Below are 15,688 nucleotides of genomic sequence, written 5' to 3'. Positions count from 1 at the left end.
AGTTGGAAAGAGACTGTTGTCATAGAAACTTCCTTCAGGTGTCAGATATATATCATTACCTTAACACTCTTTGGAAAGTTTACACTAAAGCAGTTTGCTACTTCTTTCACTTTTTTTCTCCATTGGTTTTGTAAAACAACAAAAAGGCGATTTTTAAACTCTGGAAATTAATTGGATTCATTAGTTGTTAGATAAATGGCAATTGCTGGTAAGTTGGATTCCAGCAGAGTTTCACCATAGAGGGTTAATGGGAGTCAGTGCTGGAAACTTTCCCAGAACTGGCTTCCAGCCATTTCAACCAATCACCCGAACTTATAGCTAGATTATGCTGATCGGTCTCTATTCAAGATTTCCCTATGGTGTTTGTATTTACTTCAAAAACAACTGCACAACTGTTAACAGTCTCTATGAGACCCCTATAATAATAAAACTGTCAAGTGCCAGTCTTAAATATCACCCTGTAATAACCTTGCATTAAAGGGCAAACACGAATAGGTATAACAGGATGTGCCATTTCAGCTTTTATTAGTTAATTTTTACATTTTATTCTTTACTAAAAACTACTGTTAGGTTAAAGAAACCGTTTCAGGGTATTTTATGGGTTGTTTTTTTTTCTGTCATGCTAATTGAAATTCTAAGGAAACGATCCTGTTCCTTTTTAATTAATGAACGGAATACTTTTGCGTCGCTTAAATGAATCGTACTTCCTAAATGCAGAAGTCTAGTTCATGCCTTATAATGTACTAAATTCATTCTAAACACAGAGGAATCCGATCTGTTAAAACAGAGCTCGGATTTTGCAGGGATAAATACGCGCACAGTTCTTTGACTTTTTTTTTTACGCGAACGCGAATTCGCTTATCACCTTATTTTGCTTAATGAAAATGCTTTTATAGCTCAACTCCCAGCTGCATTTGTCTTGCAAAAAAAGTGCCTGCTGAGAAATGCATATAATAGGGAAACGGGTCAGCTGGACAGCAGTGTAATTAATGCCAGAAAAAGCCAAGAGCCGGTTTCATAGATTGTCTATTGAGGATATTAAAACGAGACCTGGTGAAAAATGACGCATGCTTTTACACTTCAGAAAGCTGGCAACTGGCAAAGCCCTTTTTAACTTCGTCCTGCTGAACAAAAGAGGTCGACACATCGAGCTAAGTTGTAACGAGTTCTGTGTCTCCAGCACATTACGTGCATCATGGAAACATATTGTATCGAAATAGTTTGGAGGAGAATACTGGGGATGAAAGAGAATGGGAGCTTTGATCAGCTCACTGGGGTCCTGGGTGCGCACAGACTGACTGCAAGGCGTTATTCAGTTCCTGCTAGACACACTTACAAGACCGCTGAAAGAAATTTGCATATTAGTAATTTATCACATTTTAGTTCGACTTTTTTTTCTGCAAGGTAAAAAAGTGCCCTGAATAAAACCAGATCAATCATCAAAATAGAGAGAGCTATACAATTCACCCAAGTTTCCCCTCTTCTCAGGAAAAAGGGAAGGCACGTTTATCAAAACGTTCTTGCAAGTTATAAAACGCACCAAAATTGTGGAACAAATCTAATTCCACCATCCTACTGCGCTTTTGAAGAGGTATACATAAAAGGAAGGTTTGAAATAAATCAGTAGGCTACACCAAGCCATTCCAATACATTGCCATTTTATTCAGGCAGACATTGTAAGAACAACTGCTTTTAAAATATCAGCTCTGTAAGATTTAGTCGGGCTATTTATTGTGTACATTAAGACGGTTTAGCGATATTTGTATGCTACTAAGCACATTCCCTTAAATATGCCTTTGGATTAGTCTTTGGATTTAATAAATTGTCAAAAGGCTAAGCAACATCCATTATCACAAGTTGAGTAAAATGGCTAGGGTATTCAACCATCTAAAAACGCTAAATAATTCATTTTGTTAAAAATCGTTATATTCTGAGTGCACAACTACATTCAAACCACAACCATACCTCTTCAGTGAGTCGTTTCCCAGCCTTTTGCGTATATATGAAGTATTAGTAGGGACAGGGAAAGTGTGTTCGAATGCACGCTTTAAAGCGCCAATATATCTTTAATAGTGAACGCAGAGGCCAAGCAGAACCACGAGAGCTAACAGTGGAGTGAGTGTTCCTGTGGAATAAAAAGAACACATCCCAGGCTTAAGAAACGAGGCAGTAAATAAAGAACTGTAATATTTCATAGGGGGCACCGAAAATCTGGATACAATGCTCCTCATATTAAACGCGATCTTCTTTCTCTTTGGTGTCAAACAAAAGTCATAGCAAGACGTCTTTATGGCTAATTCAGTCAAAGGCACATCCCTGATTCCCCTGCAGAAAGGTCAGTGTCGTTGTGTTCGGTCCACCAAGGGGGTGTTTTCACAGCAAAGACTGAGCCAGCTGTCTCTGTCATACTCTCACTATTGGGAGAGAACACACTGGGCATGGTTGTTAGAACCATTCTACACCTGCAAAATATACTGATTTCCAACACTTTTCAACTTTTTTGTTTAAGGAATTCAAGCAAAACAAAGGGGCCGTTCGCAAAAAAAAAGCACTGAAAACTACGGGGTGGTTGGGTATGTACCAGCCGAGAAACATAGCCCGCCCTTGTGGGGCCCACATCAAAGGATTTTCATGTTCAAAACTTTGGTAAAACGATCAAATAATTGCAATAAGTGTAATAGTTTTGTCCTAAACTGAAGGGCCTCTTGTTCCGGTCTTAATTTTGAATTATGCGCGCACGGAGAAAACAAATAATAGTACCCCACCACTTCATGTGGCCTATAAGTACCCTCTTACTGTCGTTTTTAAACAGAATAAATCAGTGCTATCAGGAAACTCCATCGCTAGGATTTTCCCTTCTTTAGACGTAGTTTTGTTTTTTAAAGACTAGTTAAAAATATTTTTTTCTTTCATAAACATGCATTTTACGTTTAAACGCGTGTTTTACTAGTGTAAAATCATGTAAGTGGAATGTTTTCTGATCAACATGCTAATGTGCAGACTGGTGTTTTATATACAGTAAATTGATATGACGTACTGTCGTAGATTATGTCTTCTTTCACTTCTTGTGAAGACATTTAGGTTAAATGTACGCAATTATCTAGAATATATTGAAATACTAAGAAAACAATATATCTACCTGCGGAAGTTTTTTTTTACTGTAAATACTCTAGGTAGTTAAAATCTCACATCCATGCTAGCCTTCCGATAAGTTAGCTAAAAAACAGTTATTACTTGTAGCTATATTTTCTTTAAAAAAGCAAACACTGAAGGCATTTTGAAGAACAAAAATATTAGTCATTAATATTATTTTGCGTAATCAACTCGTAAGCATTTCTGACTTTCTGTCATGCGCTATTTACAGTGGGTTTATGTGTTTTTGACAAAGGAATTTTATAAGGTAATTTGACTCTCTATGCTAAATATATGAAGTTTTATTTTACTAAAGCCTAACAAACAATGTCAGCTCCATGTGTCCATGTTTAAACCATATTTACAATTTTCTAATTTAGTTTAATTCAGTGCTTTACTTTTTATGTGCTTTGCGCATTTCTGGTTTAAAAACGGCAGTATGAAATCGTTTAAAGTGTACGTAGCAGTTTGTTTTTACTCAGGAGTTATGTTTGGGTGTTACTAATCAAGGCCGAAAAAGGTCTGACTTCACAATAAAAGGGTTAATTTTTATTTCGGTACTCTGTGCCAAGACTCTGTGGAAAGGGGCCACTCGTGGGAAACCACCAACTGCATTTTGGCTTTGTAAATATTTGAAACAAGAAAAAAAGGGACTGGGGAGTACCAAAAAGGCGGTTTCTGAATATCTTGTTTATGGTCATTTTAGGAAAAGATAAGGGCTGGAGAGGTACCAAGTGCACGACATATATCTGTGGGTCTTTTTGTGGATAGATGTAGCCCTAGCGCAAGCACACCCCCGGGCCTCCTGAGCGCTCCGTGCGCACTAACTCTCCACTTCTATCCGTTCAGTTCATCCACGGGCAGTTCCATGCGCCACAGAGCCTCATTCGCCGATATTCGTTTCACTTGCTTCTAAAAAAAGATCACTGGTTATTTCTGGGCGATTCTAAGTTTCCTTCGGCTACATAGGGGTACGTCCTTGATGCTCATCTTATTTCTTTGCTACTGTTATGCTCCGTGGCACAAAATTCGTTTAAAGACAACCCTGCACGCATGCGCGTCTTTGTGCACTTGTTACGGGGAGGTAAGTTGGTAAAAGTTTGGAAAAGGTACAATAACCCGGCGCCTGAACGCGCTGCTGACTCCAGGGCTTCTCCGATGCAAAAGGCTGGTTCCTTAGCACCATATGCTTAGTGAATAAAGCCCTAAAAGCTTAATAAAGGTAAAACGTTGTCTTTTAAAGGTTGGAAAGGGTCTTTTATTTGATTTAGATGGAGTACTTGCGCACAAACCAAAGCGCGCTTTTGGCATTAACTCGCCCTTTCTTTAGGAAGCGTAGCGGCCACCACGTAGCGTGTTTCATTACAGCATAAGCTTTTCATCACTCGGCTTTGTTCGGAATGAAAGTAATGCTGTGAATTAAAGAAATGACAATATTTTCTATCAGCTTGAAGGTCCAGGAGAAGGGCCCTTGAGCTTGGCAAAAATCAGGCAAATCATTCATCATGCCACCCCGCACCTGTGGTCTTGGCATTCAAAGTATACAAACCTATTCCTATTAACCTTAATTATTCAAAAACGACACAATGGTTGAAATAGAGCAGGTTGAAGTCTGTTTATTGGTCGTAAATGTTTTTCTGAAGATCTCCTGAAGCTCTTTGTTAGCTCGTCGTTGAGTCTGGCCTCTTTCTTTCAGACGAGAGTAGCCTTGGACTTTTCAATTTTCAATCGTAACATCTGCTTAATCGTACGGATCAAAATATGGAGACACAAAACATATGTAATGGTTGATTTGTTAAATCCTGGTAATGAGTTATTAACAAGGGAAAACAATGGGGCAGGATGGTGAGAGCCTTATGGTAACAGAGTCACTTCATGTAACGCCTGACGTTTCCCTCCTTGATAAATGGAACTAAGATCTGAACGCCAGGTGATAGCAAGAAAATCAATGTCTTTAGGGGCCAGCACTAAGACCTTTTTTTTCTATGTGAAAAATTAAAGGACATAAATTTAATTGGCTGATCAGCCTGAAGCTGTAGGCTTGAGTCTAATTGCTAGTAGATCTAGCCAGGGAGACAAAACGGGATTTTGGACTGTTTTGCTGGCTCGTATTCGAGCTTTCAGCCCAAGTGTATCATTGAAAATGTGTTTTATTATAACAAATGTCATGCTTTACAGTTCCCATATTGTGTAAAGACAATAGTTAATGGTACATTAAAGACAAGAACACCATGCCAACACGTCTTGGAGACATTGTAAGGGCCTCTCTCTTTGCTTGTTTTAAGCAGCTGCAGTCCAGGACCCAGAGACACAAAAAGAACAAGTTTGAAATACCAGGTGCATCCGAGAGAACCACGACGGGGATGGAAATGTTACAGCCTAGGACATGAACCTAGCAATAAAGATATCATTTCAATTGTTAGGAGCTTCCACGCCATGTAAAACGAGAGGCGCCAGAGCTGCCTGCTTTCTGGCAGCGATACTTTCCCTCCCTGGGCTGCCCTGCAAGCCAGAAATCTCCCTCAGCCAAATCCGAACACCTGTTGGCCAGACCTCACATCCAGTCGTGGGAATCGTTTCCTTTGAATGATTCCAGATATGTAAAATTTGTTGTGGAATTATTTTTCCGGCCATTCCCACAAGCTGTAGAATGCGTGGTTGGAAGGGATTTGCTCACGAGGGTGTACGAGGGAGACTCAACTGGTGTTTGTTCAGCCTCGCAGCTGGTACTCGATGCCACAGAAAAAAAAATACATTGATGAAAATGTGATGAGTTCGTGGATTTAAGGGGTTTCACACCCTATATATTTAAGTGCGATAATCCCAATGTTAGCAGATTCCAAGCTTATGGGAATCTTATTAGGAGCGGTTCTCAGTGCCTGACGAGTTTAGCGCGCATTGCTGCTCGCGAAGACAGCGCGTTCGTTTTGCACTTTCAGTGTTTTTTTAATATAAATATTTATCATATTTTGCAGTATCGACCCCATTTAGGTTTAGCGACAACATAAATATCAGAACTCTTTTAATCAATGATACTGTATTTCAGATTCGTACTCCGCCATGAAGACACGGGATTTAAGGAAGAGGGAACTCCTTAGTAGTGATGTTAAATCTGCTTTTTATACATTTGCTCGCAAACAATGGAAAACACACCTTTGTAAATGTTGGAAACGTAATCTATACTACTGTTGATGTTTCTTCAAAGAGGAAGACTAGTTAACAAACTCCGAAAACATAAACACCAATATCACTATATCTTAATATAACCCAGCAAGATTGACAATGATTTTAAAAGAAAATAAATTAAATTTAATTTATGTGATGTGTTTATTTCCCCCACTCTTCTATTTATATATATATATATTTGGTGAAGTTCCCCAATCATTTTTATTCATAACAGAGAATCCCCGAAAGTGAAAACGTTTACAGCAGTTATAGTTTGGGGGAAAAAAAAACTTTTGATAACCACGTTTATTTAATCGTCTTATTAAAATTAAATATACTGTACAGCATTTACTCGACATATGAAACGTTAAGAATAGTTTGGGAAAGGATGCGCCTACCCTTAAGTGTAGGGTTTTTACATGTTCCATATTATTTACTTTTTTCTATGAAACCCCAGAAAATAACTTCTCTGAGTGCGTTTTTCTAAGAAAATGCACGGTGATTAGAGACTGGCTGAATAGTTGTCTTTCATGGCTGCCCACACGCTGATGCTCACAATGCCCTGCAGCACACTTACTGACCAGTACAAACTCGACTTGCATGCCAAAGTCGCTCATTCACTGTGCAACAGGTATTCAGAGAGGTCTAATATTTTGACAAAGTAAGACCTAGCCCGGCAAAAACTTTTAAGTCCTATAGTCAAACCAGCTAGCCGAAATGAAGCTTGGTGAGGGACGGCGACAGTATGAACGTTTAATAGCGTAAGCAAACGATAAAACCTGTCAGGCTTTGAAGAGGGCGCTTGAAAGAGTTGCCAAGCTATAGCACGAGAGTGACAAGATAGAGACCCTGGCGTTTCACGTTGGAAGCTCAACCATTCCGCTTGATCGACATCGTACTAAAGGATGTGTTGGAGTATTGTGCTGGCAAAAACACTGCCTCTCAATAGCTATAGGTGCCCATAAACAAAGATTGCAGTGTTGTTTCATTGTGCGGTGCCACTTTACCAAATCAAATTGAAATGTTGCCTCGACAAAACAGAAGAAGCCAGTACAAGACTTTCAATCTCCTTTATTAGGTTAAAGTCTGACTTGCTAACATTTGACTTTATAATGAATGTAATGAGATTACATGGCTGATTGTATCGCGTTTCAGACGCGAACTTCTGTGCTGTTAGTGCTGTTAATGAGGCTCTAATGCATTACGAAATCAAATTATTGAAATTTTGTGAATGCACACCCCGTGCTTTACTGTGTGCATCGGGCAGAGCGTGTTGAATAATAATACAAATGATAGATTTTTTAGAACGTGTTGTTATAATCAAATAATAATAGACACTATTTTAGTTATGTCTGAAAGCTAACGTTATTTACGTACCTGTTAATTACTTTAAAAAAAAACATACGTACACTAACCAATAAGGATAAAAGGCTATCGAGTAATCCGGAACGCGGTCATTCCTGTTGAACTAATGTTGTATATCGTTTTCGTTCAATGTAGGAAGTTAGTAAATGAAATAATTATACCTTCAGCTCGGTGTTCCAGTTCGCATCCGCTCCCGAGATTTTACTTTCCAAAACCTGCATCGTGGGCGACTGGTGTGCAAGTGAATGTCTACGCATGGACATCTGTCCAAGTCTGGGACTACCTCTTAACTACTAGGGTAGCTGACGTAGGAACAGCCAGCAGGGCCGCAGAACCAGGGCTGGTACCACGGGAAAATACTGTCCTGGCGCACCTGCCGGGTATGGAGATACTCATGCTGATGCGAACTGGGTTTGTCATGCTTCTTTGAGCAATTTAGTGAACCTTTCTTATCCAAATCAGAAATGGCTGGTTTCTTAGTCAGGTAGATTCCGTGGCACAGAGAAATGACCATATTATATCCATTTTTTAGAGATGTGCAAAAAGACTTGTGTCAGTCTGCGTCTTTTTCCAGTTAGGATTTTAACATTAATGTGCTTTTAGCAAAGCGTTTTTCCAAATAGCTCAGACTCCAGCGTTTTTGCTTATATTCTGCAGTGGAACACGTCATTCATTTGAAACAAAACCAGTCTGAGCATGTAGTATAAACTTTACTATAACTTAGAAAACGCTTGAGCTAATGGAACCATAGCCTTAGTTGTCTCCCTCCATTATTAAAGCTGTCCATAAGAAACAATGGAATTAGTCGTATAAAAGTACAGCTCTGAATGCAGGAAACTAATTTGATATGCATTTTATTTCCAATGCACTCCAAAGATAAGTGTTAGATACCAGGGGCATTTTGGTGCTATTGATATGCAAATTGACTTTGTAACTCTAAAGTCATACATATAAAGCTGTTATTTAACATAATTGATAAGGAGTGTTTAAAGGGCTGGAAACTATTTCTTCCACATTACGGATTACTAACAATCTAATTTGAAATAAAGGTGTTTATTTCTTAAGGAGAACTCAAAATCAAACCGGATTTTGTGCTGGACAATATGGTCAACTACGTGGGTAATGTTGGCTTAATGTTTTATAATGGATAAAACGTATAATCTTTACATCGTCATTTTTGAAAATGATTTCGATTCACAACAGAAAATACAACGAGTACACGTCATTGTTATTGATCGTTTTTATTTCGCAAATCACACAAGAAAAATAAATAATTTCAAAATATTCTTAAAAATTCCAAAATATAGATCTATATTTCCCTTACTTACACGTAGCAAAAGTTTATTTTTAAATTAAATTAGATCATATATTATTGATTAATTGAAAACAATTAAATACAAATACATTCAGTCTCTATGATTCTAGATCATGTAATCTCTTCAATAAATACAATAAATACATTGATTGCCATTGGCTTTTTTCCCCATTTAGATTGGACAGCTTTGAAAACCTCAATATATACACACCTTTACAATCAATCATCTGTACATTCGCGTATTTACATCCACATCATTAAGTTAGTTAACACACAAATAACATCATTTCCAAGAAGGCTCGGGGGCTTCTATGATATGAATTCAAATGGAGGTTCATTCTCAATGTTGTTCAGAGATGATTTTAAGTTTAATTTCCGAGGGTCCTCTGGAGTCCAGACCTTCGCGGTCCTGATGATATTCTGCTCCTTCAGCTGTTTCTCATCCGTCCAGGACAGAGAATGGCCGGCCAGCGGAGGAAGCCCATAGTCGGGATCACTTGGAGACGGAGATCCTGAGAAAAGAGATAAACCGGTTAGTACCGCGCAAACAGCGTCTGATTAAAACCACGATGACACAAAAGCATTGTATTCAATTGCGGTATTTAGAAAAACGAATATCTAAAGCAGGCGTTTCAAACTCACTCTCCGAGGGCCCTTCGTCTGCTGCTTGTCGTCCCAAATTGAATACTCAATTAAACAATTAACCGAATTATTTACTACGTCAGACATATCTAGGAGTTTGCCTAAGGTCTTTTACAGTTGAATATACCACAGATCCACTCCATTATAGGTACAGTTAGCTGTAATGCACCCCCGATCCTGGTTAGAAGAATGACCATTACGCAGCTCATTTAATAATTAGACTAGCTAATGTAACTAAGAACTTGGGAGGACAAGTTCACACAGTAACCAGAAGACAGTAGTCTCTCAAGAAACTGTATTTGAGACCCCTGATTTAAAGTTTACCTGCCTACGTCTTAGCTTTCTGAAAACTCGCGAATTCAGCCAAAGCACACGCTTGGTACTGGTCTCGTTGCAAGCTTGCAGTTTGGCGCGAGTTTGTTGGTCTCGGTACTACTCTTGTTGCTCTCAAACGCACTCACTTGTGCCCCGGTGACAGATGATGACTTTCTTGGGCTGGCTCGACGCATCGCTGTGGCTGTTCCGGATAGGCATGTCGGACTGCACCAGCTCTGCGAGGAAGTTAATGTAGCCTATGGCCAGGCGCAAAGTGTCGACTTTGGAGAGTCTCTTCTCGTAAGGCAGCGTGGGGATGTGGGACCGCAGCCCCTCGAAAGCGTCATTAATGGATTGCATCCTCCGGCGCTCCCTGACATTGGCAGCCTGCCTCAACTGCTGCATCTCGGCCTCTGATCTCAAGCGCCGCCGCCTCTTCAGCAGCGACCCCTCTCCTTTCAGCTGGGGGGACATCTCGGAGGTGCTGTCCGCGCAGCTGTAAGAAAACGTGGACGACGAGGAGGAGAACGAGAAGTTGCCGGCGTCGCAGTACTCCCCATCGTGCGCCCCCACCCTGCTGTCCTGGTAGTAATCTTGGATCTGGCTGGTCAGGAAGTCCACGTCTTCGTCCAGGAACTCGTCCGTGTCCAAATGGTCGCGGGAGGACTGATCTGTAAAAAAATCCTCTTCGTCGAAATAAGGGGAGGAGAAGGAGTCCAGCCCCGTGAACTGATCCAACACTGTGTCCATTTTTTTGCCTCTCTCTCCCTCTCTCTCTCTCGACTCGTCTCCCTGTTGCCCAGTAACAGCGGTTGCCTGCTCTTTGCTCTGTCTTCTGGATGTTCAAGAGTTGCTTCAGCTGAAGGCTGGCACGCGAGGACTCTTATAACTACATCCACAGTCGCGTGCCATTAACCAGAGGCGCCAGCCAATCAGAGCCCAGGCATCCCTGCGCTGGGAGCGAGGGACACACACCTAGAGACAGCCTCTGCGGCCGCCGCCGGCCGGCCAGATAGCGCTGAAGTTCACTCCGGAGTCGGTGTACGTTCGACAAAGCAGCACACAAGAGGTTGTTGTGTGGGGGTAAAGGGTTTTATTTTTGTCTGATTGAGACAATGTGTTACATCACCCGAAATATCCAGAAGTAAAAAACAACCACCAAAACAGCCTCGCAGTCATTCTGGTCTGCCTCGGAAAATACAGTCCTGTTTTCTAATTGCTCCATCTGTACTTTTGACTTTTACATTTGACTTCGTCATTTAAAGCAGCCCCTTACTCAATCCGCTACTTGAAAACACGAGTCATATCTTAATGAACGCGTCTGTAAAGCTTTGCCAGTGTGCGCCTGTCGTATTTATTCCAAAAGTTTGGAAGTCGCGTTAGTTGTGAATTAAGTAGTCTGCCTTACAGTATGGTTAATCATCTTTATCGGGAGCTGCAGGCATTTAATTTTAAAAACCCACATAAGGTTTACGCGCATGAAAGAGAATTTTAGGTCTTCTTCTGGAAAAAAATGAGCACAACTCCACCGCGTCAAAGAATCGTATGACAAAGGGAAGTGTTTCGAGTTTCTCCCAATAAACATGTGGCAAAACATGGCATATTCTCTCAAAATGACCTATAAAGGCCGAGTCTGAGCTCCTGTCTTCCTGGCGAATGGAAACTGCAGGTCCTACAGCAGGTGCACCACCGAAGCGTCGTCAAGGTCCGGCGCGTCATTGGCATTAAAATCATCACCTACTTTTTAAAAGTAGGTGCACAGCCGTTGCATTTTGAATTCGACGCATGAGAAGCTTCGTTCTGCGGTGGTCCGTTTTATTTAAGGATGTTCAACACCGACGCACATTCCTTTCAACGGGAGCTGATTCTCTTAATGCGAGCAGATGCAACTTCGTTTTAATTACTACCCGTGCGCCTTGGACATGGGTAGTAGCCCATCGCTTCCATTCTGCGCTCCTTCTAACGTGCTAACCATTTCTGAACACTTTAAAGGCAGCTTGGTTATCACCTGTTAGCTGGATAAGTCAGGGAAAGAGTTACTATTATTAGCCTTCGACGGCGCCTAAAAACATTGTCATAATACAGGTAGGTCTCCGTCACACAATGCTACTAATCCTTGCAGCGTGCTGGAAGAAGCTGCTGCATCGACTACCTAATTAATTGTCTGGGCATCCGCCTTCACGTTAACTCCTTTCTGGCTTTGCGCACAGACCTATACAATGTAGCACAAACATTTGTAAAAGACTGACCCCATTGAAAGGCATCGTCCTTTAAGGCTAAAACACATAAGGGGAAAGGAGTCCTCATCAATCACGAGTTTTACGGCGGTGGTTTGCGCGATTGTGTCTGTGCAGTGGACACTTGCCTGTTCATGCAGCAATCAACGGAGAATGGGAGACTACTTTACTGACAAAGCAGGGGCGTTCCTTGCTTTTCAAAGGCAACTACTTTCAGTCACCGTGAACGGCTAATTTATGACAATAAGGTGTCTCTATCTTTAAAAACCCTGAAAGGAACACATAATGAAACGACCACAAAACACGAGCGGAGTGGACACTTGCTACATGACCAAAGGTCCACCAGAGCATTTGTTTATAAAGAGGGTCTCCATCTCTAAAGATTGCTTTTTATGAAGCCAAAAGAGTCTCATTAAACTTGTGTTTAGAAACCGCGAATCGACTATTTGAATGAATAGAAATGACAAAAAGGAAGAACCTAATATTGGAAAGATGTTTTTTTGTACAAATAGAGGAAAAAAAACGCTCAAGCTTAAAGCGCCAGTAAATGGTGGGAGAGGATTATCACTTATCTGGGCTAATGGGATGTTTCTGCAAATTAACAGGCTTTTGGAAACGGCACTCAAATTGATGCTGCTAATCTGCAATCATTGTGATCGCACGTGTTTCGCACAATCAGATGGGTAACAGTTTTGCAGAAAAAGGAGCAGATAAGACTATTAATGCAGTTATCCAAGACAAGTTGGAAAAAAAAACACTTTCCCATTTCAGACTTTGGAAATATGAATCCAAATGTCCTTGTGAATCACAGAAACCAAATTGTATTTTTCTGGACATCTGAAGCAATATGGGCCTTTTCATTAATCAGGGTCCTTGACAACCGATATAAGAAATAGGTGATTTGGCGAAAACGAGAGAAAGGATAAAAACTGCTTAACGCTTTTGACTAAAAGGTTGAGCAATGCGGATCATCATTGGTATTGGAACGCCTTATTAGAACAGAATTTCATGTAATAAAACTACTGTACGTCTTAAATCACTGGAAGCCTTTTCCACCGTGGTAATGTGTTAGAGAATAAAGGCAGACCAGTGGTTATGTAAGGTTAAAGCCTTTAAATGTAGAGAAATGGTTTAAAATTCGCCAGAGGGCGTCTATTGCTGCAAGGTAATTTACAATTGGTGACTCTGATTAGCCCCAGAATGATTAAAATAACTCTATATTGCACCTAGTTTTGATATTCCCAAACGCATTTGATTGTAACCTTGTTTTGAGGTGCATTTACATTTGTTTTCAACAATTTATTAAACGGGCATGACTCCGGATTATTAGCTAAATGGAGTGTTCCTCGTAGCCAGTGCTTATTCTTAGGTTTGTTTCGTAAAATGCATTTTTTCTTCTGACAGGTTCACTGTCAATAGAAAAGTAGATGGGGTGCGTCATGCGGACGGAACTGTTTTTTACAGCAGAGACAAAACTACGGTTTTCTAAATAATCCCAAATCAACGCAGGTATTATTGACATAGTTAATCCAGTCTCCGATAACACGGGTGGCACCTTAATCGTACAATTGACATTTTTAGGTCAAATTTAAGAGTTTTCATCTTTGCGTGACTGACAAACTACGGTAATGTAGCTTCGTGTAATATCGTTTTCTTGGCTACTTTCGTAAAAACTAAGTGACATAAAAAATAATTTTCTGACAGATACAGTTTGCCGAAGATGCATGAAATAGTGCCAACATTTATTTAAATTATGGAATCGGTTTAACCTTTTTCCAAAATGTGTCTGAGCATTTCGTTTTCTATTTTGCGAAATGGTGTATAAACGGAGCCACTATCAACTCGTTGAGCCATAGTTACAAAAATAGGATTAAAATCATATTGCGATCTATAGCCCTGATTGTTGCCTCTTTAAAATCTATAATCCAGCATACTTATAAACCTGTCAACGGCTAGTGAAAACGTAGAATAGTTTAATTAGATTATTCTGGGTCAACTTTGGAGTAATAAAAAAAACTTTTATCTCAAACTTAAACATTTAATGTTTCAAAGCAATTACATTTTAGGTAAGCGACAAAACACTGAATAGCTCTATAACGAAACCTTTAAAGTTTTTTGGGGGCCAGAATTGTGCGCTTTTATTCTTGGGTCTGTTATTCGTCATTTTATTAATGGTTGCCCTAAATGGAAAGCTTTTACGTGCGCTTTTACAACGTCCTTTCTTGATATCACATGCGTATTCCGCTTGCGGCAATTATCCACATCCTTGAAAAACTGGGGGGGAAAAAACACCAGTGTAGAAGCAAAAGGTTATTTACTGCACTATGTACGGTTTATTATGAAGGTGCTGGTGTAGCAATAAAAGCTGTGTGCCCTCACAGTAGTAGCCAAAGAGGCCGTCTGTCAGACACCTCAAAACAAATTACGCTGGTACCTGAGCTTCTTACTGGTAGTGATCTATAAACAACTCGTATTCACACTCATTCATGTCAAGACAGTGGGGGTCACTTTGTTAGAAACAGAAAGCAGAGTCTGAAAAGTGCAGAAGCGCGCACCACCGAGGCAAGCTGCACCGCGAAGGCCGGTCCGTGGGAATCCGAACACTTGCTCCGCTCCAGTCAGTGAAACACCCAGCCAACTTTATAAATGAGCTGCGCTCGCTTTGCAGCTTGTAAGACAAATAAGTGTTTGGTACAGTGGAGACGCTTGAGGATTTTTTTTTTCCCCCGACTTTGTTTTCGGGGAAGGAGTCAGTGAATAGATTGCTTATTTCCCAAGATTAATGCATCAGGTTCTGCTTAGCGCTGAAACATTGCAATCGGGTCAGTTGAGAGACGAACAAGTCAGTTTGTATAAAGAAACCTGGAGGCTTTAATTGTCACGCTCAAACATTTAGACTATTGTCCAGTTTTAGAAATTCAGTTTCTTGGAGAGAAATAACATCTAGTTTCTACATGTTGCAACAACTACACAAGACCTTTCAGATTCCCTGGGTCTGCAGCATTAGGGTTTTTAACCCAGTTTGTGCTCATAGAAACAAGTTTTTATATAAAGTCTGCCCTTTTAATTAACATAAGTTGATAAAACACACGGCACGATATTTATTTTGTTTTTCTACACTTTTTTTATTTAACTCAAGCATTACAGAGCTTCTGCTCATCTTAAACGTTTTGTTTTGAGAGCGGGTTTCGAGTGCAACACACTCTGCAGAAGCGGTCTGGTAAGGGACTTGAAATCGTTTTTATCGTTACGTTTTTTATAGGTCTATCTACTGTTCTCACAAAACATTGTCAAGACGTGTGGCGCCCCGTTCACGATGCAAGACGCTATTCTGCCGCACATGTTTACTGCACTGTTGTTTAGTCCACTGCATCTTTATCAGCCCTCCTGAAGGCTTCCAGGTTACCAACTTCTCCCAAAGCTCTCACTTTGAACTCTGAAAGCCCCTACAAAGGATAACAGATTTCAAGATTAGTCAGATTTCAAACTGTATTACAGGTGGACAGGCAACAGCAAG

General features: G+C 40.3%; 1 protein-coding gene across 1 annotated transcript; it reads right to left on the bottom strand.

Annotated features, from left to right (window-relative positions):
* Nucleotides 1-9,171: 9,171 nt before the first annotated feature.
* Nucleotides 9,172-10,684, bottom strand: ptf1a (pancreas associated transcription factor 1a). Its single transcript, XM_088918992.1, has 2 exons — nucleotides 10,081-10,684; nucleotides 9,172-9,489 (listed from the first exon to the last, which is right to left on the bottom strand). The coding sequence occupies exons 1-2, from the start codon at nucleotides 10,682-10,684 to the stop codon at nucleotides 9,287-9,289; spliced, it is 807 nt and encodes a 268-aa protein (XP_088775118.1). The 3' UTR covers nucleotides 9,172-9,286.
* Nucleotides 10,685-15,688: the final 5,004 nt, after the last annotated feature.

The sequence above is a fragment of the Atractosteus spatula genome, chromosome 6 (genome assembly GCF_055471065.1).
Source record: "Atractosteus spatula isolate fAtrSpa1 chromosome 6, fAtrSpa1.hap1, whole genome shotgun sequence".
In the NCBI taxonomy this organism is placed as follows: domain Eukaryota; kingdom Metazoa; phylum Chordata; class Actinopteri; order Semionotiformes; family Lepisosteidae; genus Atractosteus; species Atractosteus spatula.
This window is presented reverse-complemented; position numbering and strand designations above follow the sequence as displayed.

Coding starts and splice junctions, on each gene's coding strand:
- ptf1a (XM_088918992.1), bottom strand. CDS start 10,684: ATGGACACAGTGTTGGATCAGTTCACGGGGCTGGACTCCTTCTCCTCC. Junction 9,490..10,080: donor CATCTGTCACCGGGGCACAA/GTGAGTGCGTTT, acceptor CTCTTTTCTCAG/GATCTCCGTCTCCAAGTGAT.